This window comes from Sordaria macrospora, chromosome 7, assembly GCF_033870435.1.
Source record: "Sordaria macrospora chromosome 7, complete sequence".
Lineage (NCBI taxonomy): Eukaryota > Fungi > Ascomycota > Sordariomycetes > Sordariales > Sordariaceae > Sordaria > Sordaria macrospora.
Window position 1 is genome coordinate 1826535 of NC_089377.1, and position 22851 is coordinate 1849385.

At 52.8% G+C, this 22851-nt stretch overlaps 7 protein-coding genes across 7 annotated transcripts; 3 read left to right on the plus strand and 4 right to left on the minus strand.

Annotated features, from left to right (window-relative positions):
• Nucleotides 1-1739: 1739 nt before the first annotated feature.
• SMAC4_00694 (uncharacterized protein) lies at nucleotides 1740-2585 on the minus strand. The gene is made up of 2 exons (XM_066089474.1): nucleotides 2454-2585; nucleotides 1740-2367 (listed from the first exon to the last, which is right to left on the minus strand). Exon 2 carries the CDS (start codon nucleotides 2321-2323, stop codon nucleotides 1943-1945), a length of 381 nt encoding a protein of 126 aa, XP_065947740.1. The 5' UTR covers nucleotides 2324-2367; nucleotides 2454-2585; the 3' UTR covers nucleotides 1740-1942.
• Nucleotides 2586-2897: 312 nt separating this feature from the next.
• On the minus strand, nucleotides 2898-5620 carry SMAC4_00693 (uncharacterized protein; the record flags this gene model as incomplete). The annotated part of the gene is made up of 2 exons (XM_003349757.2): nucleotides 2898-3475; nucleotides 3527-5620. The coding sequence occupies 2 exons, from the start codon at nucleotides 5618-5620 to the stop codon at nucleotides 3107-3109; spliced, it is 2463 nt and encodes an 820-aa protein (XP_003349805.1). The 3' UTR covers nucleotides 2898-3106.
• Nucleotides 5621-6310: 690 nt separating this feature from the next.
• On the minus strand, nucleotides 6311-8240 carry SMAC4_00692 (uncharacterized protein). The gene is made up of 2 exons (XM_003349756.2): nucleotides 7790-8240; nucleotides 6311-7589 (listed from the first exon to the last, which is right to left on the minus strand). The coding sequence occupies exons 1-2, from the start codon at nucleotides 7883-7885 to the stop codon at nucleotides 7149-7151; spliced, it is 537 nt and encodes a 178-aa protein (XP_003349804.1). The 5' UTR covers nucleotides 7886-8240; the 3' UTR covers nucleotides 6311-7148.
• Nucleotides 8241-8467: 227 nt separating this feature from the next.
• On the plus strand, nucleotides 8468-10367 carry SMAC4_00691 (uncharacterized protein). Its single transcript, XM_003349755.2, has one exon. The coding sequence runs from the start codon at nucleotides 8540-8542 to the stop codon at nucleotides 10277-10279; it is 1740 nt and encodes a 579-aa protein (XP_003349803.1). The 5' UTR covers nucleotides 8468-8539; the 3' UTR covers nucleotides 10280-10367.
• A 252-nt stretch (nucleotides 10368-10619) lies between these two features.
• Nucleotides 10620-16010, plus strand: SMAC4_00690 (uncharacterized protein). The gene is made up of 4 exons (XM_066089473.1): nucleotides 10620-11342; nucleotides 11415-13510; nucleotides 13561-14687; nucleotides 14740-16010. The coding sequence occupies exons 1-4, from the start codon at nucleotides 11249-11251 to the stop codon at nucleotides 15875-15877; spliced, it is 4455 nt and encodes a 1484-aa protein (XP_065947741.1). The 5' UTR covers nucleotides 10620-11248; the 3' UTR covers nucleotides 15878-16010.
• Nucleotides 16011-16885: 875 nt separating this feature from the next.
• SMAC4_00689 (uncharacterized protein) lies at nucleotides 16886-17676 on the plus strand (the record flags this gene model as incomplete). Its single annotated transcript, XM_003349753.2, has 1 exon — nucleotides 16886-17676. The coding sequence occupies exon 1, from the start codon at nucleotides 17245-17247 to the stop codon at nucleotides 17674-17676; it is 432 nt and encodes a 143-aa protein (XP_003349801.1). The 5' UTR covers nucleotides 16886-17244.
• A 680-nt stretch (nucleotides 17677-18356) lies between these two features.
• SMAC4_00688 (uncharacterized protein) lies at nucleotides 18357-22574 on the minus strand (the record flags this gene model as incomplete). Its single annotated transcript, XM_066089472.1, has 1 exon — nucleotides 18357-22574. The coding sequence occupies one exon, from the start codon at nucleotides 22572-22574 to the stop codon at nucleotides 18357-18359; it is 4218 nt and encodes a 1405-aa protein (XP_065947742.1).
• Between the last annotated feature and the right edge of the window lie 277 nt (nucleotides 22575-22851).

Here is a 22851-nt window from a genome sequence, read left to right on the forward strand (position 1 = left end):
TCTGCTCACCATGTGGTCAGTGAGTAGTGTACACGTGTAGTATAAGTGACCATATCAGTGGAGGTTGTTGATCCCTTGTTCACTACAGGAACAGTTGACTAGTGTACGGTACTCTCGGCGTGGGTTAGGTTTTAACGAAAAGCAAATCCGGTAGTGTACACGTGAGTGGCAAACAGGAATCGGAACCGGCTTTGCTCCGGTGGATTCTTGACGGACTGAATCATCCGTCTCATTAAACTTTTTTTTTTTTTTTTTTTTTTTTTTTTTTTTTTTTTTTTTGGAAGTAAGGTACTGCAAGGTAAGGTGTGCTGTGTTAGCTTATGTTATGAGCATGCATTAGTCAAAACGATATAGAAGTACATACTTTTGGCGCAAAGGTTTCACGCAAAGGTTAGGTAGGTACCTCTAGGCATTGTTCTCTGTGAGACCGACCCTCTTCATTGATAAACAGAACAAGACGTCTCCCCGGATCTATGTCATTGAACAGCTTCAGAAACAATCGTCACTTTTTTTGGTTTTTTTTCTTTGCTCTTCTGTTTCTCTTTGTTTGCAAGCCAAGTACCTAACAAAGATTGTATTTTATCCTGTTATATTATCCATTGCCGCTAGAGCTACCCTAGACTATGTACCCAGCTTTGGTTCTTACCTACGAGGAAGCAGTACCAGTACCAGTAGCTGGTTTCTCAGCAGGAGGCCCAAAAATCTTCCAGATCAATTGATAAAGACTCGCAGGATCTGCGTCCTTCTTCGGGTCCCAGCCCTCTTGCTCGACAAGGCGCTCCATCACTTTTGGGTTTCTCAACGTCGAACACAAAATTCTCAGGGCCTTGGCGCGCTGTACCTTCCATATCCTCCAGGCTTCGCGTGCCTCGAGGCTGGCATTCTCCACGCTCGACCGAGGAAAGTCCATAGGGGTACCGAATACGGCCGTGGACAGGTCTTGGAATGCGGCGTCGAGCTCGACGCGCAGGAAGTGGCTCCATGCGCGGATGTTTTCCGGACCGCGGAGCTCGATGAGACAACAATCGTGGGAGATGGAGGGTGAGCTGCTGCTGCTGCTGCTGCTGCTGCTGCTGCTACTATTGCTGCTATTGCTATAGCTGGTTGACATGATGGTGGTGGTTTTGGTTATCGTATCGGATCGTTAAGGTAGTGAGGCGGGTATTATGACTGCAGCAGGTGATGGCCGGGTTAGTGCTGATGATGGTTTTCATACCTACCTAACCTGTCGTTGCGCTTGACTTACCTAGGTACCTTAGATGGGCGTATGCCTGAAGTGACTGTGAAGAAGAATGTTGGTGGTTTTGTGATAGCGACATGGATTGGAAAGGAATAAGGGGAGCGAGGTGATGAGGGTTTTACGGACCGTCAACGTGTATGGTTGAAGTGAGCAACTTGTCTAGATTATGCGACAGCTGTTGAGTAACCGATACCTTACCATAATGTTTGGGTGTTTGGAGCATGGAGACAGTTTTGGGAGCATCAAATTGTCAGGTTCTGTGGGTAAATCAATCAAATCCGGCACACCGGCCAGCTTTCTTGCGTACCTAAATTGCTCGATGGTCTCGTTAGATTGTCTAAAGTTGTGCCTCAACCTGTTACTTGTTATTTGTTGGTTGCATTGTCTTGATTCCTGTGAAGCAATAGCAAGTCAACGAAAACTTGCATGGACCGAAGTCACCTCTGGTACCGGTAAGGTAGGTAGATTTCACCTTTGACAAACCAACCTTTGACACCAATTCGTCTACTTATGCCTTTAACCAACCTCGGACTTCGAACAGGCTTTAACCATTGTGAGACGTCAAGCCTACGAGAGCCTAAAAGTCTACTCTACAGGTTATTTCTTAAGTTCCGGGGGGTCTGGTAGACAGTCAATGTCTGGAAAGCAATTGCTGTTTCCCAAACATCCCCTAGTTGTCTATCAGACAACCGTCGTTGAGACTCAAGGTTTCCCAATTCGGCACCACCTGGAATAAGAATGAGACCCGAAGACCTTCCAAACCAACTGATAAAGATACGCGGGATCCATGTTATTAGGGTCCCAGCCGCTGCTTTGGAGCCTCGCAATTACATCCTGCCTCCTCAGCGTCGAGCATAAAATCTGCATGGCCCTAGCGCGTGCCAGTCTCCAAGCCTTGTGTGCGTCAGGCACCGCCGTCTCCTTATCCGGTTCGGGCACAGCACTAGCAGGTCCCAATACGTATTCTGCCAGGCCTTCGGCGTCAAGTTCGACTCGTAGAAAGTAGTTCCATTCGCCAATGTCACCAAAGCCTCTGAGCTCGATTAGGGCGCAAATTTGGGGGACGAGGAAGGCGTTGGACATGATGGGAAGATTTCGAGTGTCGTATATTTAGCCCGGTTGTATTACTATCTTGGATGATCTCCAGGTTAATGATTATGAGGATTTACGTACCCTATTGTCATGGACGGACGACGAAGATCTCTCAACTTACCTAGGTAGGTGGGCGCCCCTAGAGTGATACTCAATTTCCGTTGTCGAGATGAAGAGAAGATTGTTGAACGCGAAAAATGGTGACAACGAAAAAGGCTTGATTCTGGTATTGTCTTCTGGGAGAAACGGAAATCAGGGCGACCTAAATACTAAATAGGACGGAAGTGCCAGTGATTGGAAGCACAGTCGGGCACCAAGGCACGATTGAACCGGCCAACGAAAGCGGAAGCTGGGGGGGGGGGGGGGGTGGCCAGTGAGGTGATTGGGTTTTATGGATGAACTGCGAGCCGCTTCGATTGGGCCATCTCCTTCCGAGATCAGGCAGAACCTGTAAGTGACCAAGGAATGCTTTGGATTTTTGGGACATGGAGATTGAAAAGTAGAAACAAAAGGTGAGCTGAAATCAAGGACGAAAGACCTGACCCCTAGCATATGGGATACTCTCAGGCACTCAGCCTCTTAAGCAGACACTGGCCCGTTGTGGTTGAACAACTATGGTCATTATCGAGGGGGTGTCAGTTATATGTAAACTGGTTTCTTCCGTCGAGCTACACGATCTCCTGAGTTCCGATCCCCGTCATATGAGAACTATACCTATGCTACATATCCCCCACATCTACGTGATATGACTTGCGCACCGGGTTGCCACCATTTCTAGGCATTGTTCTTCACAAGTTCCTCCTCGTTGACGAACTGGACATTGTGTCCCATCTCAGCAAGCAGCTTCACGCAGAGATCTCCCGAACCCCGTGTAACATATTCCTTGACGGCTTCCGCTGCCTGTTTCATGAGGTCCATGGTCCTCAGATGGCCGGGGCACTCGCCGCACGTAGTCATGAAGATGTATCCAATCACAAATGGCATTTGACTCTTGTCATTGAGGTAGCCGCTGCCAAAGATCTGCGACAAACGCTGATGGTTTTTCTCTTTGACCAGCTTCATCATCTCCCAGCATGACTTATGAAGCGTCAACCAAGGGAACGCCATCTCCGCGACTTCCGCGTTGAGAGCCAAACTTGCCGCCTGAATGAGTTCATCCGGTCGCAAGTACTTCTCGCGCTTTTTGCCTTTAACCTCCAACGCGCGTTTCTTCTCAATGTCCTTCTGGTCCTTCTCGTCGATCTGCCACAGCAGCAAGTTTCCTTTGCCCAGCTCGCCCTTCGTCTCGAACCCGCTACGGGAAACAATGTCGTGGATATTCTTTGGCGTCCACGGGACTTCGGTGCGCTTCAAATACTTCTCCACGAAGATGGATGAAACTGGCAGGCCCTTCTTGATGCCGCGCGGGACACCAGCAGCCCCCATTTGGAGAACGAAGGTGTCAAGGTACTTCTTGGGAGTCTTCGGGGCATTTCCTCCAGGAAAGAAGCTGGAATCAGGGAGAAGGGCTTGAGCCATCTCCAAGTCGGCCCAAAACTGACGATCCACCAGCTTCTCATTCTGGAGGGCAGAGTAGAGATGGATTGCATACTGGATGGATCCCCAAGCGTTTGCAGCGTCGATGCCAATGGAGTTCACATCCCCTCGGAAACTGAGCAGGTTGAGGCCAGCAAGGACCGGAGAATAGTCCAGGATTCGGTTGGGTCTCATGGATGACGCGATCGGCATTTTGTTTCGCCGATAGTAGCTAATTTTGCACTGGTAGACGGGGTCCGCCAACATCTCTTGCCCTTGCTTGATCACCAAGCGCACCATGTCATCCATGCGTTCAGGCCAGTTCTTGATCCGCAACTTGCTCTTCTTGTGGTAATCAAGGTGATCCTTGAGGGTTTGGGTGAGATGCTTGATCTCATTCTGCAAGGACTGGGATCCTCGCGAAACATCGGCTCTCAGCAGGTGATGAATGTCAAGGAAGGTCTGGGCGGCGAAGACGAGTGAGAATGGGACCTTGTTGGTCTTGTCCATCTCTCTAACTCCACGCATGAACTCGTCCTCAACAGGATAGCTGGGAATGACACGGGTAACAACCGTGAGCTCACTTAGAAACTCCATGAGCAGGATCTGATCTTCTTTGAACTTCGCGTGTCCAGGAAGCTTATCCCGGTTTGTGGTGGGATCATAGTGACCCATGAATCCTTCCTTGATGATGGGCAAATGGTCTGGCGAGAGGATGGCGAGGAAGGAAAGCAGACAGCGGTGAGTGTTCATGAAGCATTCATCCGCAAGATCATACATCTCGTAGTTGAAATTATCAGACGCATCATCAGAGACGACGCTGTCGATGTTGTGGCCCTTTCGACGACAGCAAATGAAGAAGAATTTGTGTTGCACACCCCAGGTACCCTTTTCGAAGTTCTTGAAGTTGGGTTCGGCCTCGTCAATGATGCCGCGGCCCAAAGCGAGGGCTGTGTCGGTAGCCACAGCCGCCGCTGCGATATCGAAGAGGCCCTTCTGGTAGTTCTCCCAAATCCAGCGGATGACATCCCGGATGCGAGCAAGGTCGTTCATCATGGTGAAGAAAGTGAACAGAACATCCTCGAGCTCAGCGAGTGTCTCAGCTTCGTAGGTGGTCTTGTCTTCTGTTGGCTGGGTCGGTCTCTCGATATCAGAAGCATTCAGGAAGGCTTGTGAGGGCTCTTCGACGCCCAGGCCAGCGAATCTGTTGCTGATTTCATCTGACGTAGCAGCCTTGGACAATGCCGAGCTGGAAGCCTTGCTAGACATGCGAGGCAGGAGGGCTTCTCGGACCTTCTTCAGGACCTCAACAAAGTGGCGGTGCTTCAGATCGGCTTCGGTGTCCGGCCCAACACCATGCTCGGCCAAACGCTCACCGAAGCTGGAGCGAATGGAGATGACACGGTCGATGGTAGCCACAAACTCATCGGGAACAGTAATGGTAGGGTCCGCAGTGTCGGCAATGTGCTTTGCCAACTTGTGGTAGTCCGCTATGGCAACAATGTACCTAGAAACGCCTTGAATGGCGCTTTTCGTGGCTTGGACGGCCGCGCTGGCTGCTTTGCGGGCCTTGCCCTTCTTCCGGCCGCTGCTGGAGGGCTTGCTGGAGGGCTTGCTGGAGACAGATGAGGCGTCCGAAGTGTCCCAGGAGCCCGACTTGAGCTGGTCGGCAGGGAAGCCGCATTTCTTTGCTGTCGAAGCAAGCCATGATGCGACTGCATCCGTGTCCTTCTTGTACTCGAGGTACGCGCTTTTCAGCGGAAGGGGTAGCATCTTGCCCGTCTAGTCGTGGCGTTGGCCGTTGACGATCAGAAAAAAGATGGAAGAGAAGATGGATGTGAGATAACGGGGAACAGAATGGGGAGAAGATGGAAGGACGGTTGAGACAAGACACTGCAGCTCTTGGCTCTCTGCCAGGTGAAGTGTCCTATGGGCTGTCTCCAGTTGTCGGTCTGTTTGCCGGGCTGTTGCAGTCTAGTAATGAGAAGAACTTTGAAGGCAATTTTTTGTTGTTGTTATTTTTAACGTCTACTTCCGCCTCCCGTAGGGCATGAGACGTACTTTGAAGGCATTTTGGAAAGAGGAAGAAGTGTCCGATGCAGCATCATAACCCACAGATGCAAGAAGGCCATCAAGGATGACCCCGCACAACCTAAAGCTGCATGTTAGTCACCGTTTGAGGAATACCTCAACATTGCATAGGAAGTTAGCGTTCACCAGCGACGTCGCGTACCTGTCATTAACAACGCTTAATGTGCATATCCGTCTTCTAGACCGTCACGGCCCATCTGGCCTTCTTCATTCGGGCATCAAGTTCTCATTTACAATGTGTGCCTTCCAAATTTTACCATCTTGTGCTTCATTTGCCAAGAATGGAGCTGATTGTATGTACAGCCTAAAGTGAATACTAAAGACACGCAATGGATGATTAGCCCGAAAGTCGAGGTCAGCAGACCTCAATCTCGCCCGAGTGCAGTAAAACCTTGGAAAAGCTGAAGATACCTGAAGATTTAGGGTGGCAATTCGCTCTGTTTGTGTTATGGCGTTACAGGTATGCTCAGGGTTTGGAGGCTCTCATCGTCTTCCTGATAGGAGATCCTCTCGGAGAACCAAACTAACAAACCCACCAGTAGTATGTTGTGTTCCTGGGAGGCGTGATGACTGGGCGGTCGAAGACTAAGTCTTCCTCTGGATATAAAGCCCGGTCAAGCTGCGGCTGCACCTCGACGATCCCACTCGTTGGGACACGGCTCAAATACCACCTTCAATTGTGCCGTTACTACATCAACTCGGTGCCATTGGCGCCTGGGCTGGTACTCTAATGCTGTACAGTGACTCTTCGACAGCTGTTCTGGTGCAGGGAATCCAACTTGGAGATCGGCCGGAGAATATTTCAAGATGAGAGCCTTCAGCTCATGACACTATGCCACTGATCGGTTGATTGTACCATTGTGAAACCTGCTCGGGTGTGGCTGGCAACGGGAAGCCATAAAACATGGAAAAAAGAAGTAGGAGGAGGAAACTTACCTTTTGGAATCGAACAAGACGTTGAGCACACGATATGTCATCAGTCCCATCCCTTCTCCTTAAACCTTCAACCAACCACAAAACACCGCGGGAAGAACGGGTTTCCAAAAAAACCAAACAAGAAATATTCATTGTCCATCATGCCATCCTCTCGGGTATCATCTAACCATTGCCACATGACTTTTGTGTCTCTTTCAAAAAAGCATCATCACCACCTCTTACTTTCTTCCCTTGTCTGCTTTCTCTTCTCTTTCTCCTCCTTTTTTCCACGTATTTATTTCTTACTCATCATCAACCTCAAAAACTCGTCCTCATCCACGCCTCCCTTTCCACTCGCATCAAACTCCTCAATCATGGCCGTGATATCCGCATCCGGTATGTTGTTGCCCACCTGCTTGCTGACCCTCCTCAGGTCGTCCTGCGTGATCATGCCCTTGCCGTCGATATCGAACAGCCTGAACGCGCGACGGAGCTCCTCCTTGGGGTCGCGCTGGCGGATCAGCGTCCCCGCGATCGCCTGCGCCGTGGGGAGGTTGAAGAGCCGGTAGACGGGCGGACACTCCTGGTCGAGCGGCCAGTTGGCGGGCTTCTGGCCGTGGCGGATCAGCAGGTCGTAGGTCTGCGGCTTGGGCAGCTCGAAGCCGAGGGCGCGGAGGACGAAGCGGAATTCTTCGTACGAGAGGAGGCCGTCTTTGTTGGAGTCGAAGAGGTCGAACTGTATTTGGGGGTGGCGGTGGTTGTGTGTTAGCTACTGACTGACTGACTGACTGACTGACTGACTGGAATTGGTGGTGATGGTGGTGGTGTGGGTTGGGAAGTGATGGTGGTTGCGCAGCAACATGATATGTGTGAATTCGCAAAAATTGCAGGGGTGAAAGTAAACAAAGGAATTTGGGGGATAGAAACAGGACGTACAGCTTCGCCAACCCGTGTTTTCTGCTCGTCGGAAAGTTTGTTAAAGTCTTCCCTCCCGGGGATTGTGTACTGTATCGTGCGCTGCGAGGATGCCATGGCGAGTATGTGTTATGTTGTTGTGAGCTTTGGTATTGGTCTCGATGGTTGCGGATGACGGTTATCGATTCCCGGTCAAAACAGCGACGGACAGTTCGTCGAAGCGCAAGACAGAAGCCGAGGCGCGCGCGTAATGAGGAATTGGATTATGCGACTGGAAACCGACAAAATGCGGTCGCGAGGTTTCGGTGACTATTGGCGACAGAAAGCGCAATGGATTGGAGACGTGAAACTAGGAGAAAGACCTTGTCGTCGTCGATGCATGGTGATGTTGTTTCTGGCTTGGGGTCGTCGGTGTGGATGGACGGCCCCCGGTCAGTGGATGGGTGGGCTGTCCAGGCGCTGTCACGGTGGGTGAGTTTGGGGAACGCGTTCCATCCGCTCCTCCACCTTTTAATTGATTTCACGCGTCCGGCTCGCCAGGTGGTCCATGCTCCTTCCATGGTGGGTCTGAGCTGCTCCCGGCTGGCATCGAGATCAACAAACGGCCCCACTGAAAAGTGCAACAACTGATGGCTGCACTCTGCACTCTGAAGGCGCAAAGCTTCGCTTCCCCAAATCACAATTGACTTTTTGACTTGTCAACGAACCGAACTCGATTTTGCGACGGGACCTTCCGAACCTCAACACCGAACCGTCTTATCAACCGCAAACATGCAGTCCCTCGGCAAGAGAAAGAGAACCGAGGAGGAAGATGTCGAAAAGGTCTTTCAGAAATACTGGGGCGAGCTACACCATGCTCTCAAGACGGCCAAAGGATTCGAGAGACAGCGCCAGTCCAAGCGACTCCGCGACCGAAGCACACCACAAGACAAGAAGGCCAGGATAGAAAACGAAATCGTTGTCCTCAAGTCCCTCGACCTTTACCAAGCCGCCCATGCCCACCTCTGCTTCTCCCTCCTCCGCATCAAGCGCATTGCCGACAGCCCCAACCTACCCGAGGCCGTAAAGCGCGGCGTCTCCAAGCCAGTGCTCACCGAAGAAGAACAATCCGCTCTACACAACGTCACCAGCTCGCTCTGCGCCCGCCAAGAGGTCCGCACCGTCACAGACAAGGCAATTGTGGGGATATGCAAGGCCATGGGCATCGAGCCTCCTGAGAAGAAGGGCAAGAAGGGCAAGAACCAGCCCAAGGAGAAGGACGAGTCAAAGACCGTGGAGGCCAAGGAAATTGAGGACAACAAGTCGACCAAGGATAAGAAGGAGGTGGAGAAGAAGGACAGCAGAGTAGACAAGAAGGTCAAGGAAACGGAGAAGAAGGACGACAAGGCAAAGGAGAAGACAAAGACCAAGGAGAAGCCAGCAAAGAAGGAGGCTGTGGCAGCACAAGACTCAGACTCAGACGACGAAGAGCCGGTGAACGAGGAGGAGGAAGAGAAGGTTCTCTCCAAATACTTGGATTTGCTCGGCGGCTCGTCCGACGAGTCGGAGGCAGACGATGAGGAGGAGAGGTTTGCTTCCAAGGCCGCGGTCAAGAAGCGTCCCATGGCAAAGGAGCTTGATCCCATGGAAATCACAGACGATGAAGAGGGAGGATACGGCGAAGACGGCGACCTAGACCCGATGGAAATCACCGAAGACGACGAAGCTGAAGACGGCGACTCCGAACAAAACGGCGACGGTTCCGATGACGAATTCGAAGGGTTCAGTGACTCGGAAGAAGAAGACGAAGGATCAAACACCAAACTCCAAGAAGAACAGTCGGAAGACGGTCAAGAAGAAGAAGAAGAGGAAGAAGACGAAGACTCTGACAACAGCGGCATCGACGCCGCCCCCTCAAAGAAAAAGTCCAAATCATCATCAACCGCCAACACCCAAAAACTCCAAAACTTCACCATGGACTCGACCTTCCTCCCCACCCTCATGGGCGGCTACATCTCGGGCTCCGAGTCAGCCTCTGATGTCGACATCGCGCCCTCCCGCAAGAACCGCCGCGGCCAGCGCGCCCGCCAGGCCATCTGGGAGAAGAAGTTCAAGGAGGAGGCCAAGCATCTGAAGAAGCAGCAGGCTGCCAGAGACGCCGGGTGGGATATGAAGAGGGGTGCCGTTGAATCAGACGGCAAGCCCTGGAAGAAGGGCAGTCTTCTCGATAGGAAGAGCAACAAAAAAGAGGGTGGTGAAGAGGGTGGTGAGGCTGCCCAGACTGAAGGTGCTGGTGCTGCTGAGAGAGGCGGTGATAGGGGAGGCAGAGGTGGTAGGGGCGGCCATGGTGGCCGTGGTGGTGGCAGCTTTGGATCAGGAAGAGGAGACGCTGCTCCTGCTGCTCCGGCTAGGGCGCCCAAGAAGCGTGATGATAGCGGGCCGCTGCATCCTTCGTGGGAGGCGAAGAAGAAGGCGAAGGAGAAGGAGATGCTGTCGGCGCCGTTCCAGGGCAAGAAGATCACCTTCGATTAAGTTTTAAGGGGCTGGTCTGCCTTGGAAGAACTTGTTATATCATTGATACAGTTAACACGATATACCCAGAGGAAAGTTGTTGTCGGATGTCACCAAAGCATCACTATCTTGACCTACATATTATCGTCAACCACAACAGGATCGCATGCCAATAAATGTGAAGACGTCAGTGCCGTACCTCAATGGCCCGAAACTCTGGCACTAAAGTCTTTATCGTACTCAAAATGAAACATACTCTTCCGAGGGATATGGTTGCACTCCCCGCCTGATCTCTCACTATTATGTCTCCCCAAGGTTTTATGTGGTCAGCGGGAGTCTTCGTGATGTACGTAGTTGTTTTGCAGGGCAGAAGCGACACATGTACTTACGGATGTGTTAGTCAATGTTAGTGGTATGCACGTTCAAAGCGGCCTCTACTAACGTCTTGGCATCAAATATCCGGCCGCCGCGGGGTCCACCATTACGGCCGGGCACACCACTGCCTACCCTGTCGACCTCACCCGGCATCCAAGCAGCTTGCCGCTAGCACAGGTCGGTCACTGTGTGAAGCTCCTGGACTTGTGGTGGCTCAGTTCCACTTACAGACATCCAATCCATCGGCTTGACTTGACAACGGCATCGACAACTTGATGTTGCCGACCACCGACCTCACTTTGTTCTTCATTGCTTGAGAATTGCTCTAACCTCTTTCTTACTTTTTTTTTACTTCTACCTAATAATTGAACCTTGCTCTCGGTCCCGAACCCAACTCCGATTGACGCGCCAGGCCGGAGAGCAATTCCCGGTTCACGATAGAAACAGGCAACTGCTACCACACTACCAAGTACTGTTCCCCTAAAAGATGCGGATGTCACGACGCCTCCGACTTTGCGATACGTAGCGCCATTCCCGACCCCGACCGACCGAGTCCGATACTTTTTTTGCAACCCACGCTCCTCCCCGACGACATAACCAGTTATTACCTACACAATGAGCGGCCAAATGAGCAGGGCCGAGCGATTCGAGGACGAGAAGCGGAGGATCATCGAGAGTTGCTTCAACAAGAGAGATGACGACGGCTCCAGTAGGCACGCCACAAGACAACGAAGCAGTAATAATGACAAAACGACAACAGACATTGACAATGATGAACTAGCTATCGAAACATACATCACCCACATCCGCATCACCGAGTTCTCAACACACCCGACCTCGCCCCCGCCGCCCCAGGCCCGAACCCCTAATACCGAAAAGCCTCGCGTCATCATCGTCGCCGTGCGCAAGTCCGGCCGCGTGCGCCTGCACAAGTCCAAGGAGAACCCCAATGGCACCTTCTCCATCGGCAAGACCTGGTTCCTCGACGACCTGACCGACATCGAATCCTTCACCAGCCCAACCGCCAGCCCCAACTTCCGCGAGTGGGCCGGCGATGTGGGCTTCATCGTCACCCTGGGGAAGCCCTACTACTGGCAGGCCCAGACCGACAAGGAGAAGAAGTTCTTCATTGCCAGTATGATTAAGATCTATGGCAAGTATACCGGCGGCCGCGTGCCGAGACTGATAGGCTTCGACCAGCGTGAACTCGATCAAGTGTTGGGTGGTGCCCAGGCCCCGAGGCGACCGGCAGATAGGGGCCCGCCTTCGAGATCCGGCACTCAGATCGACCAGCATGGGGCGGCTGTTCCTCCTCCTTCGAGATCGGCTACATTCGATAACCCGCCATCGCGATCTGGGCCCTTGGACCACCCTCCCTCGAGATCCAACACCATTGACCATCCTCCTTCGCGTTCCGGGACCCTGGACACTGCTCCTAGTAGCGGCAATGTCTCCATGACATCTGGATACGGCTCATTTCCAGCTCAACCACCTCCGCCCTCCGGACCACCACCCTCTGCGCCTCCCCCTGGACCTCCTCCTAGTCGCCCGGTTCCCGGAAGAATGCCTTCAAGCACCAACTTGGCTCCCAACAGTAGAGATAGGGGGCCGTCGCCATCCAGGAGCATGCAGTCAAACAATGTGAGGTCGCAAGAGGAACTACCGCTGAGGAGGATGAACTCCAACCAGAGCCAGGATTCAAGGGCACCTTCGTTGGCGGCAAGGACCGAGGATAGTTCTAGTTTGCGTCCGGGGTCTAGAGCTGGTACGGGGGACTCCAAGTTTACCACCCCTGAACCCGCCAGGGCTCCGACACCTTCTGCGCCAGCTGAGGCCCCGGAAAGGAAACGACCGCCCATGGATCCTTTACGCCCGTTGCAGCCTGATAACGGGTTAGTCCCAGCGCCGCTAATGAGCCCTAGCCTGCGAGGACGGGGAGACCCAGTTCTGCCTCCTCCGCGAAGCGTGGAACGTATGATTCCTCGCAAAAATTCCATCATCACACAAAACAACCCACAGAGGGCATCATCCCCAGCCCCGCCTGTGGCTGACCAGGTGGTCACACCCATCGAACCCAGAAAGATTGAGCTCCCCGTGAGCGTGGCTCCTAGTCCGACCGCGAGCACGCCTGCTTCAGTCAAGTCGCCCATCACCGAGGGCGCCGAATCCCCACGAACCGACGAGGAAAGCCGACCAGGACTCGGACCCATGATCAAAAACAAAAAGTCCAGGGTACAGATTGCAGGCGCTATCTGGAAGGCGGCAACGGCAGCGTCTGCCTTTAAGCCGAGGCCAGGCGGTGCCGCTGATCGTCTACGGAACCTGACCAAGAATCCCGATGGGCCAGACGGCATCACCAGTGTCGTCCCGGCACCTCCTAGGCCAACATCCTCACAGAAGCAGGATCATCCGGCTCCTGATGGCTCAGCCAAGCCCGCTGACGGTAAGGCTGGAGTTCCAGAGGTCAAGGTGACGGATCCCAAGGGGAAGGCAGAGGATGTGGCCAAGGACAACAAGAAAAAGGACGAGCCGCTGGAGGCCGAGGAACCACAGCGGGCGGTTGTTGCCGGCAACGACATCAAGTATCTTACCACACTGGGCATCGATCCCTCGATCCTCGATACCAAGACAACCGAGTTTGCCAAGTGGCTGGACTACTTTGGTTGGGTGCCCGGTAAGCAGATGAGGTCGCGCAACTTTGACGAGATGAGGATCGATGTCGACCGTGAGCTTAGCAAGGCGCAGGCGGGTGGCTGGTTGGCTCGCTTCCAGGAGGAGGATGAAAGGGTGGATGCTATCAAGAAGGGCATCGATGTGGCGATTGCGGAATGTGATGAGCTTGATAACTTGCTTACTTTGTACAGCGTTGAGTTATCTGTAAGTTGCTGCGCTCGTGTCCCTGTGTTTTGGTTGCTAACGCATGGCAGACGCTCTCGGATGATATTGCTTATATCGAGGCTCAAGGCCAAGGTCTCCAGGTCCAGGCTGCGAACCAGAAGCTGCTCAAGAAGGAATTGGAATCGTTGTTGACTACCTGCGCCATCAGCGAGTCGGATCTCGCCGCTCTCAAGGTTGCGCCACTTGAGACTGCGGCTGGCGTCGAGGAGATTGAGACTGCTCTTGTTACCCTGTTCAAGGCCATGATGAAGATCGATCCCGCAATGGGTGCTGTCGAAGGACGCAGGAGTGAGGATGGAAGCGGTGGGCAAGCCATCGGCCTCAACAGCGACTACGGAAACATGCGCATCGTCCAAGAGAAGCGAGAGATGTACATGTCAGAGAGCACCCTGTTCACGCGGAGGCTAATGGAATTCATGGCACGACGATTTGAGGATGCCTTCCGGGCTACCAAGATGGCTTTGGATAACGCGCTCTCGAAGAAGGTCGACCCTCGCAACCATGAAGCCGGCAGAGATATTCTCTGGATGTACAGCCCGCTTATCCTCTACGCCAAGGAGGTTGATGCCGAGAACTGGGACCGTATCATGCAGATATACCAGGATATCAGCCACCCGATTTACAAGGCCGAGTTCAAGGAGGCGATGGAATCGTGGAAGAGGAACGCGAGGAAGATGACTGGCGAGGAAACGGCCGAATTACTGTTCTCTTCGCAGCAAGAGAAGAAGGAAGAAGGCCTTGCTACTACAGCGAGGAAGCTCACTGTCAAGCGAAGCCAGACTTTGGCGAGGACCCTCCGATCGCAGGTCGGCGAAGGAAGGGGCGGCGTTGCGGCAGAGAAGACACCAGATAGCAGAGCTCTCCCTTACGAAGTGTTTGCTGGCGTTCTGGACGATCTTCTTCCGCTGGTCGAGATGGAGCAGAACTTCGTGGTCGACTTCTTCCATGCCTCGACTCTGGAACAGGTCGATTTCCCGGATCTTGTTGTTGCGTCCAGGCCCCAGGATCGTCGCGGAAACGACCTCAAGCGCCATCGCATGATGGAACCGGATCGTGATCTGGCACGCAGGATTACTCGTGCAATGGAGGTCATCTTTATGTTCTTTGACAAGAACTTGCAGAACCTAATGGATTGGGTGTTAATGATGGATCCTTTGTGAGTCTACCTATGAGCTGATGGTTGAAATATCTTACTAACTGTTTCGCAGACAAGGTGTTGGTGTCCTAGCTACGCTGGAGCGCAAGATGGCAGACATCAGCCAAACCAACCAAGACTATCTCAATAACGTTCTACAGAAGCTTCATGCTACCCTCGAGACCAAGTTCAAGAAATTTGTCGACGAGCAGGTGCGCGCCATCGAGGATACCAAGGTCAAGATCAAGAAGCGCAAGGGTGTCATCCATTTTATGCGCATCTTCCCTCAATTCGCTGCGGCCGTCGAGAACATGCTCTCCTCCATCGCTGCTGCAGGCGGCAACTCCATGGACTCGCCCGTCTCCGTCAACAACCTTACCGTCCGCCGCATGATCGACCGCGAGTACGACCGCATCATCAAGACCATGTTCGACTCGCTCAAGGTTATTGCGCGCGAGAACCCAGCCGTGTCTACACTCCCTGCCACTCACGGCGGCGGCTCCTCTGGCTTGTCCTTCCCCGGCAGCGGCGCGGCCTCCATGATCAGCAGCGTCAACATCAACCTCGGCAGCAGCTTACGTGGCTCCTCGGGCGCCGACACGGAAGAGGACAAGGAGGCGCTCAACTTCCACATCCTGCTCATCGAGAACATGAACCACTTCATCGAGGAGGTCGACAACCCCAAGGGCCTCGAGGTGCTCGACGACTGGCGCGAGGCCGCCCATCAGGAACTCGCAGAGCATCTGAACCTCTACCTCAACACCGTCATGCGCAGACCGCTCGGCAAACTGCTCGAGTACCTCGAGAACATCGAGGCCCAGCTCGCCGCCGGCAAGAACCCCGGCGCCGTGGCCGCGCAGCCTAGCAACGCCAAGTCCACCTTCAATAAGGTGTTGAGCGGGTATGATGGGAAGGAAGTCCGCAAGGGCATTGAGACGCTCAGGAAGAGAGTGGAGAAACACTTTGGCGGTGATGATGATGCGCCCGGTGGGGATGGCGCGAGCGTGATTACCACAGGTAGCACTGGTTCCAGGGTGGTTGGCGGCGGTAACAGGAGTCTGGTGATGAGGGTGTTGAAGGAGTGCGAGAGGTTCTATGGCGAGGTGGAGATGAGGGTGGGCAAGATCACGACGGAGGTGTATGGGGGTGAGGTCTTGTGGGAGTGGCCGAGGGCGGAGGTCAAGAGTGCTTTTGGGCATGTGGGGAGGTGAGAGAAGAAGGAAGTAAAGGAAGTAGGAGAGAATGTTGTCGTAGTTAACCCGACAGCTTCGGGGTTTTGGAGTGCATAGTATATATCATTATTATTATCATTATTTGGCAGGTTGCCCGTTTTTACATTTCTAGAAGGCAATGGGAGGTAAGATATGGAGACAATTAGGTGGCTTCACGTTCCAACATGGCTCTGTAATCCAGAGTCTCCAAAAGTCGAACAGGGAGTAATGTAGCTAAAATATTCGCGGTTGGAGAAGACATGATTTGGTCGCATAGGTATGTCCATCCCGATACTCATACTCCGTCGCTGCTATGCACCGGTCTTCACATCATCCAGATATGAACGGTTTACGCAAACCTCCAAATTCGCGTCGGCCCCCACAACTTCTTCTATGGAGACCATAATTCAACTTGGGCTACCATTCTCTGGATCTACTTACGCAAGAATGTGAAGGGCTCAATTTTTCTTTCTCTTGCCCTCGGCAGTTTCATTTCAATTCTTCCCCTGCAGTGTCACCTGCTTTGTTGGCCGTGCGAATTTATTGCAACGAAAGAAACGATGATAGGGTACTGCCCAACATGCTTCTGTTGGACAGAGACCCGTCACAGGTACCGGTATCTAAACAAGGTACAACAAGATGGATGTTTGAGGGATGCTCTTTCGTGCATGTGTCACTGGTCAGAAATGTTAGAAAAGGGCGCCAGTTCAGTTGTCCACCTTGCCCAACGACGTCGACAGCAACACAAGCAGAACAGCGAGGGGCTCTTGTCACCCTATCAAATATCTCACTTCGCTCACAATCTCCATTGTTCGATTCGTTGGTTGCGTTACATACACTGACGCCAAGCCTTTGGGGTCCTACAGTTTAGTAAAGTACAACTCAGCCCTTTCAGTGATCTATTCCCAAATAGGTAGCTGTGAGGCGGCGCCCGGCAAGGTATCTTCGGCCGTCGCAGGGGCTGAGATCCTTCTGTTAATTGGGGACAGGTCCCGGAAGGGTGGATATGGGTGATTGTACATATATATTTAGATATCTTCAAGATCACTCCTCAATAACTTCTCTTTCGTGTGTCTCCTCTCGTCGTCGTCTTGAATATTTTACACCGCACCTCCGAAAACCGGAGTCAGTCCGTCCCGGTCAACTTAAGAAACACGAAAGCTTCCGTCACCAACCCTTGCATTGCAAAAGCGCACTGCACTACCTACCTACCTACACTTTAACGTCTTACTTACCACCTCAACGTTTCCTTCTTCTTCTTGGGCAACCAAGCAAGTAGAATAGAAACCAAAAACCACAACATCTTACATCTTTACCTCCATCACAAAAGCCTCATTCATCAAACCACGGCCAACAAAACAATCACAATGCACCCTCACCTCCTCCTCCCAGCCCTCCTGGCAATGACATCCACAACCCTCGCCTCCAACCCTCACAACCTGCGCAACATCCACAACAACAATCGTCGCCAAGCAGTAACAATCCAAACCGACACCACCGCCAACAACGGCTTCATAACCACCGCCACCACCACCGATTCGAACGGCGACCCAAAAACAATGACTTGGTTCACGGTGCCTAGTGATGGTGGGCCTGGTGCTACTACCGGTACTGCTACTGTGACCGCAACCGTGACGAATAGCGGGTCGTTGTCGACGATTACTTCTGGGTCGGGAGCTGGACAGGCGCCGAGTACGAGTGGTTCGACTGCGGGTGCCGCGAGAGTTACGGGCGTGGTTGGGATGGGAGCGGTGGGAATGGGGGTTTTGGTTGTGGGTGGGTTTGCGGCTGGTTTGTAATTGAATGGGTGAGTGGAGGGAGGGGAGTTATGAAGATGGAAAGAAAGATGGCCGCGGAAGGAAAGGTGTTTGATGGTTAAAGTATGCTTTGGTGGAAGGAGGTTTCTTTTGCTATTGGGCGTTAGGGATTGGGAATCGGGCGGGATGGTTCTGGGGCTTTGTTTGTTACCTGCACTTTCACACAAATTAATACGTTTGATAGATCGATCGATACTTTATAGTCTTTAAACAGTACGAAAGGTACATAGCTCGTATACAATCTGGAGACATTCCCCTCCTTGAACTTGATATCAACAATACTTCAGTGCCTATATACCCTGGTACTCTAGTACCTACAGGTAGGCAATGCTCAGTCCCAGACGCGGCCATCATATACAGGTTCTCAAACCAGAGACCGAAGGAAGAGCAAAAGACAATGATGACCCTTTGAGAACCCTTTGCCAACCCTTTGCGAACTCTGCAAACGCTTTGCCAACCCTTTCCCAACCTTACCCTATTTCCAACATATACAATATCCCAAACATAACCCGTTTCTAACGAGCCTATAACCAGTTCGTAACCAGTTCATCACATGCATGCATAAACTGCCTACTCCCACACAACCCAGCCCAGGCCAGCACCATAGCTCACACCCCTTACAAGCTCCTAGACTTATGCCTTAAGTCTAGAAAAAGTTCAGTTCAGTTCAAATCCCCATCATCCTCACTAGCCGTCTCATCATCATCCCTCTCCCTCCCCCGATCCTCATCCTCATCCTCACGACCCTCATCCTCACTATCCCAAACAACCAACTCCGGCGGGGCCCTCACCCCCTCAACATCCACCAATAAACTATCCGGTGCCAGTGACGCGATAGCTTGGGAACTACTCAACGGTAGTCGTCCCAAACCTCTGCTTCTTCCACTACCGGGAGTTTGAGTTTGACTTCTTCCTGCACGATTCGTAGCTGCTGTGGGCGTGAAACTACCCTCCTCCGGTACATCAATCGACGAACTCGACAACAACAAAATATACGAATCATCACCGTCATCGGGCACCGTCGGTCTGATGACTGAGGACTCGGATGCGGATGCGGATGCTGTCAGTGACTCAGAGTGGTGCAACTGCAACTGCGACTGCGGTCTACGACCCCTACCCCTACCCCTACCCCTACCCGTGCCCGTGCCCGTGCCTACGCCTCTACCTTGACCTTGACCTGTATGTGACAGCTGCGGGAGAGATGCCTCTTGCACCTCCTCCTCGTCTGGTCGGGTCGGAATGATTGGACTCGAAGGTCCGCTGGCTGTTGTCGCTTGCGATGGGCGGGCGGTGTTGTAATTGGGGTTGTTGTGGCCGCCGACACTGAAAGCTGTACCGAAGAGGGAGGTTGAGGCGCGGGTGGTTGAAGTGGTGGTTGCTTTGTTGAATTTTGCAAGAGCGCTGGTGGTGATTTTGCTGCTACTGCCGCCACGGGGTTTAGCAGGCGAAGGGGGTGGTGGCATTGATGCCTTTTCTTGTAGAGCTTTTGCTGTCGTTGTCTTGTTGACTTGCGGTTGGCTTTGGGTTTCGTGCTGATGCTGACTACCCGTGAGCCGCTGGCTTTGGCGACGGGTTTGTCGTGTTTCGGTCTGACTTTGGGTTTGGGTTTGGGTCGTTTGGCTACTGGCACTGCGGCTACCGCTGGCTTTGCGTGCGGTGTTGGGCTTTGATGTCGAAGCTGAAACTGAAGTCGAAGTCGAAGCCGAAGTAGCTGCCGGTCGTGAGCGAGGAGGCAAGGCAGCAGGAGGGGTTTTCATCCCTCCCCTGTCCACATCCAAATCCTCATCTTCATCATCCTCCATCTCCAGTTCCGCAAACTGAAACTTCTTCGTTGTGACCAGCACTTGTTTTTTCTTCGTGACCTTGGTCACCGTCATTCTCGGAGGTTGACTATCTCTAGACTTCTTTTTCTTACTCCCACTCGAAGTCACCCGTTCCCGTGTAGGTTTAGGAGGTCTTTGCGGGCTGGAAGCTATGGTCGACTCGTGCCGCAAGAGTGCTTCTCCTGCTTCGCCGGGCAGTCTCGCATCATCAGACTCAGAGAGCATCATCTGCGTCGAGCGAATGATGTCGCTTCGCAACTGCTGCTCCAGCTCTTGGGAGATAGTTACTCCTTGGTCGGGTTGACTCTCTGCTGTCTTGCCCATCACCTCATCCTCATCCTCCTCTTCGTCTCCTTCCTCGATAGCCTCAAGCTTGCCTTCCTCCTCATCCTCCTCTCCATTCTCCTCATCACCCTCCTCATCAAAAAGCGCACACCTCAAATTCGCCAGCAAATCCCCTACCGCGGCAGGCGGCAAAAGCCTGTACTTCGTCGGCAGACCCTTCCCAAACCCATGCTCCTCCAACTCCTCCTTCTTGACCGGGTTATTCAGTTGATACACCTGCACCAACTTGTGCGCAAACTTATTCCGCTCGCCAGCACTGTTGTTAGTGCTTCTCATTGTACTTCCACTGCTAGTACTCCCACCAAAGCTAGCTCCGCTGCTGCTAACAACAGGCATGACATAGTAACTCTCCCCGCGATTGAACTCCTCATTCCCCATCCCGCTCCCGCCCTCAATCTCTCCCGGCTTTTGGGGTGCTCCAAGCGTAGCCATGTACCTGACCTCGTTCACGGGTTCCGTAGCATAGAACCACACCCTGACGGCCGGTAACACATGTGGGCGGAACTCGTGGTCTCTGAATCCGGTAATGATCTCCTCGAGGTGGGTGGCGGGAATAGTGATGAAAACGTCCGAGGTGTCGGTGGGCGGACCCATTGCTTTTAAAATTTCCAGGGGCACGCGTTGCGATTCGAGGCCTTGGCTGTAGAGCTGGGAGCGTTGTTGAGTCTGGCGTTGAGTGTGCTGTCGTTGGGAACGTTGGGATCGCTGCTGGAGGATGGGCCTGGGTGGTGAGGACTTTTGTTGGACTTGGCGAGGGGAGATTTTTGCAAAGCGTGTGGTCTTGCGGTGGGGAGTTTCTTTGAGGATCTCTTCGTCTTCGTCTTCTTCTTCAGCTTGTTGCTCTTGCTCCTTCTCCGCAGCTGCTGCCTTTGCGGTGCTTGGGGGTGGTAGCTGAATATGTACAACCTTACGCCGACCGGCGGCAGCGGCGGAGGACAAGGATGGCTTTTTGGTGTTAATGGCGGGTTTGCGATGGGGTGTCTCTTTAAGCACCTCGACGTCGTCGTCGTCGGCGACGGCGGAAGCATTGTCTTGGTCACTCCTGGAAGGCAGCTCGGTCTGCACCCTCCGTTTCGTAGTTGGTGTGCGAGTGATGTGAGACGTGTCACCGCGAGATTTTGTATTCACAGTGGACTCATCGACAGCACCGCGCTGACTAGAATTCCCCAACTCGCGGCTTGATTGCCGTAAACTACTTCGCACCGGCGAAAGCTGAAATTCATCGCTCTCATAATCCATATCTTCAGCGCTGGATGACGGAACCTCTCGGGACCGCAGCTCATTGCGCCTAGCAGTGGGTGTCGGTGTACCCGGTTCCTCCATCTCCATCTCCTCATCTGCATTCACCTCTGCTTCATCTTCCCCTGCATGTGACTTCTCTTTAGGAGTCCGGTTTTCCTTCGCCGAGTCCGGCGGCGGCGGGGGCGCAGTAACTCTCTGGTGCGTGGGTGTCTTCATCATGATCCTGCTCATAACAGGTGACGACGACCCAAAACTCTCAAGGTCATCATCTGAATCCGGGATCTCTACAAAGGCACGTTTCTTCCCGCCGCTGCTGCTTGCCTTCACTGCCGACGATCCACCAGCTCTGGGTTTTGTTGGAGTAGCTTGCTCCTCACCTTCCGACATGCCCGATTCGTCCTCTTCAGGAACAGGTAGCTCGGCTAGTGGCTGACGCTTGGGTTTACTCCTGATCGACATGGGAGTCTTCTTGAGCGGCGAAGGCCCAGGCGATTGATGGATGGAAAAGGGACTGCTTCCGCCTCCTATACTATAGGAGTCCTGGATTACCATATTCCTGGGCAGTTTGGAGATGGAGATGGTTTCGGTGTCGGTACCGGTATTGGTAGACTTGTTCTTCAGAGGTGACCTGTATTCTTCGATAGGACTGTATCTCACATCCAAATCCAGCATGGGTGTAAACGGTGTGGGTTGCGAAGAAGGGACCTCGTCTATGTTGACCTTGGTCATCCTCTTGGTACTCGGTGTCTGTGGTACTGCTGATGCGGCACTGTTGGGCGGTGCTTCTTCCTTAGCTTTCGCTTTCCCCCCTTTGGCCTTGGCCTTGGCCTTCACCTTCCCCTTGACACTCCTTGTTGGTTTGTTTACCATGATCGCTGGCTTCTTTTCCGATGTAAGCTCCGGTGATTCGTCCTTTGGTAAATCGTAAATGTCGTCCAGATTGACTTGTTTGTTGTTGTTGTTGTTGTTGTTGTTGTTGTTGTTGTTGTTGTTGTTGTTGTTGTTGTCGTCGTCATCATAATCATCCTCGTCATGGGAATCCTTAATCAACAAGTCATCCTTATCGTCCTCATCCTCGTCCTCCTCCTTACCAACAGACAGAAACTGCGTAAGCGTCTGTGTGTGGAAAGATGAACTCGGGTTGGGAGTGTCGCCCATTGTCTTCCTTCGCTTGGGATCTCGACCATTCTTCTTCTTGTTCATAGTCGGAACAGGTGTTTCGGTTTCGAGCGTATCCTCCAGCAGTTCGGACCCATCGGTTTCTGGTTGCATGCTCAAGGGGAAGCCGATCTGTGTCAAGGTTTGCTGTCGCAAAGCGGTTCGTGAAGGGTTTTTTTTGCCATATGTCTTGACGACTCTACTTCGGGCTGGAAAGTGGACTTGTTGCGGAATAGGTGACGAGTGGTATTCGCGTGATGTTGTCGTTGCTGTCTGGCGGAGACGATCTCGAGCTCTCGTTTGGGGCGCCATGGCGGTTGGTCACCTCCTTGTCCGGAGGGACCTTTCGATGTCGGTTGAACAATCAGTATGTGTCGTGAGGCCAGGTTCTTTGACTCGTCGGGGTGGTTTGGGGTGAAGTAGCCTTTCTGGCGACAATGGAAGTTGTCCGTGGCCGGTGTACCGTAGGTGGTTACTGGTTATAGTGGTGTGCCAGCCAAAGGTATACGGAAAACCCGACGGTAAGGTATTCACGGTCAGTTTCTGTTGCCAAGCAAGATTCAAGACATTGGGGCTTTGAAAGGGATTT

What these genes read in the sequence shown, in the direction of transcription:
- SMAC4_00694 (XM_066089474.1), bottom strand. Translation starts at nt 2,323, where the DNA reads ATGTCCAACGCCTTCCTCGTCCCCCAAATTTGCGCCCTAATCGAGCTC.
- SMAC4_00692 (XM_003349756.2), bottom strand. Translation starts at nt 7,885, where the DNA reads ATGGCATCCTCGCAGCGCACGATACAGTACACAATCCCCGGGAGGGAA. An exon ending in AAACACGGGTTGGCGAAGCT is followed by an intron (nt 7,590 to 7,789) that starts GTACGTCCTGTT and finishes CCCCAAATACAG; the next exon opens with TTCGACCTCTTCGACTCCAA.
- SMAC4_00691 (XM_003349755.2), top strand. Translation starts at nt 8,540, where the DNA reads ATGCAGTCCCTCGGCAAGAGAAAGAGAACCGAGGAGGAAGATGTCGAA.
- SMAC4_00690 (XM_066089473.1), top strand. Translation starts at nt 11,249, where the DNA reads ATGAGCGGCCAAATGAGCAGGGCCGAGCGATTCGAGGACGAGAAGCGG. An exon ending in TGTACAGCGTTGAGTTATCT is followed by an intron (nt 13,511 to 13,560) that starts GTAAGTTGCTGC and finishes AACGCATGGCAG; the next exon opens with ACGCTCTCGGATGATATTGC. An exon ending in GTGTTAATGATGGATCCTTT is followed by an intron (nt 14,688 to 14,739) that starts GTGAGTCTACCT and finishes ACTGTTTCGCAG; the next exon opens with ACAAGGTGTTGGTGTCCTAG.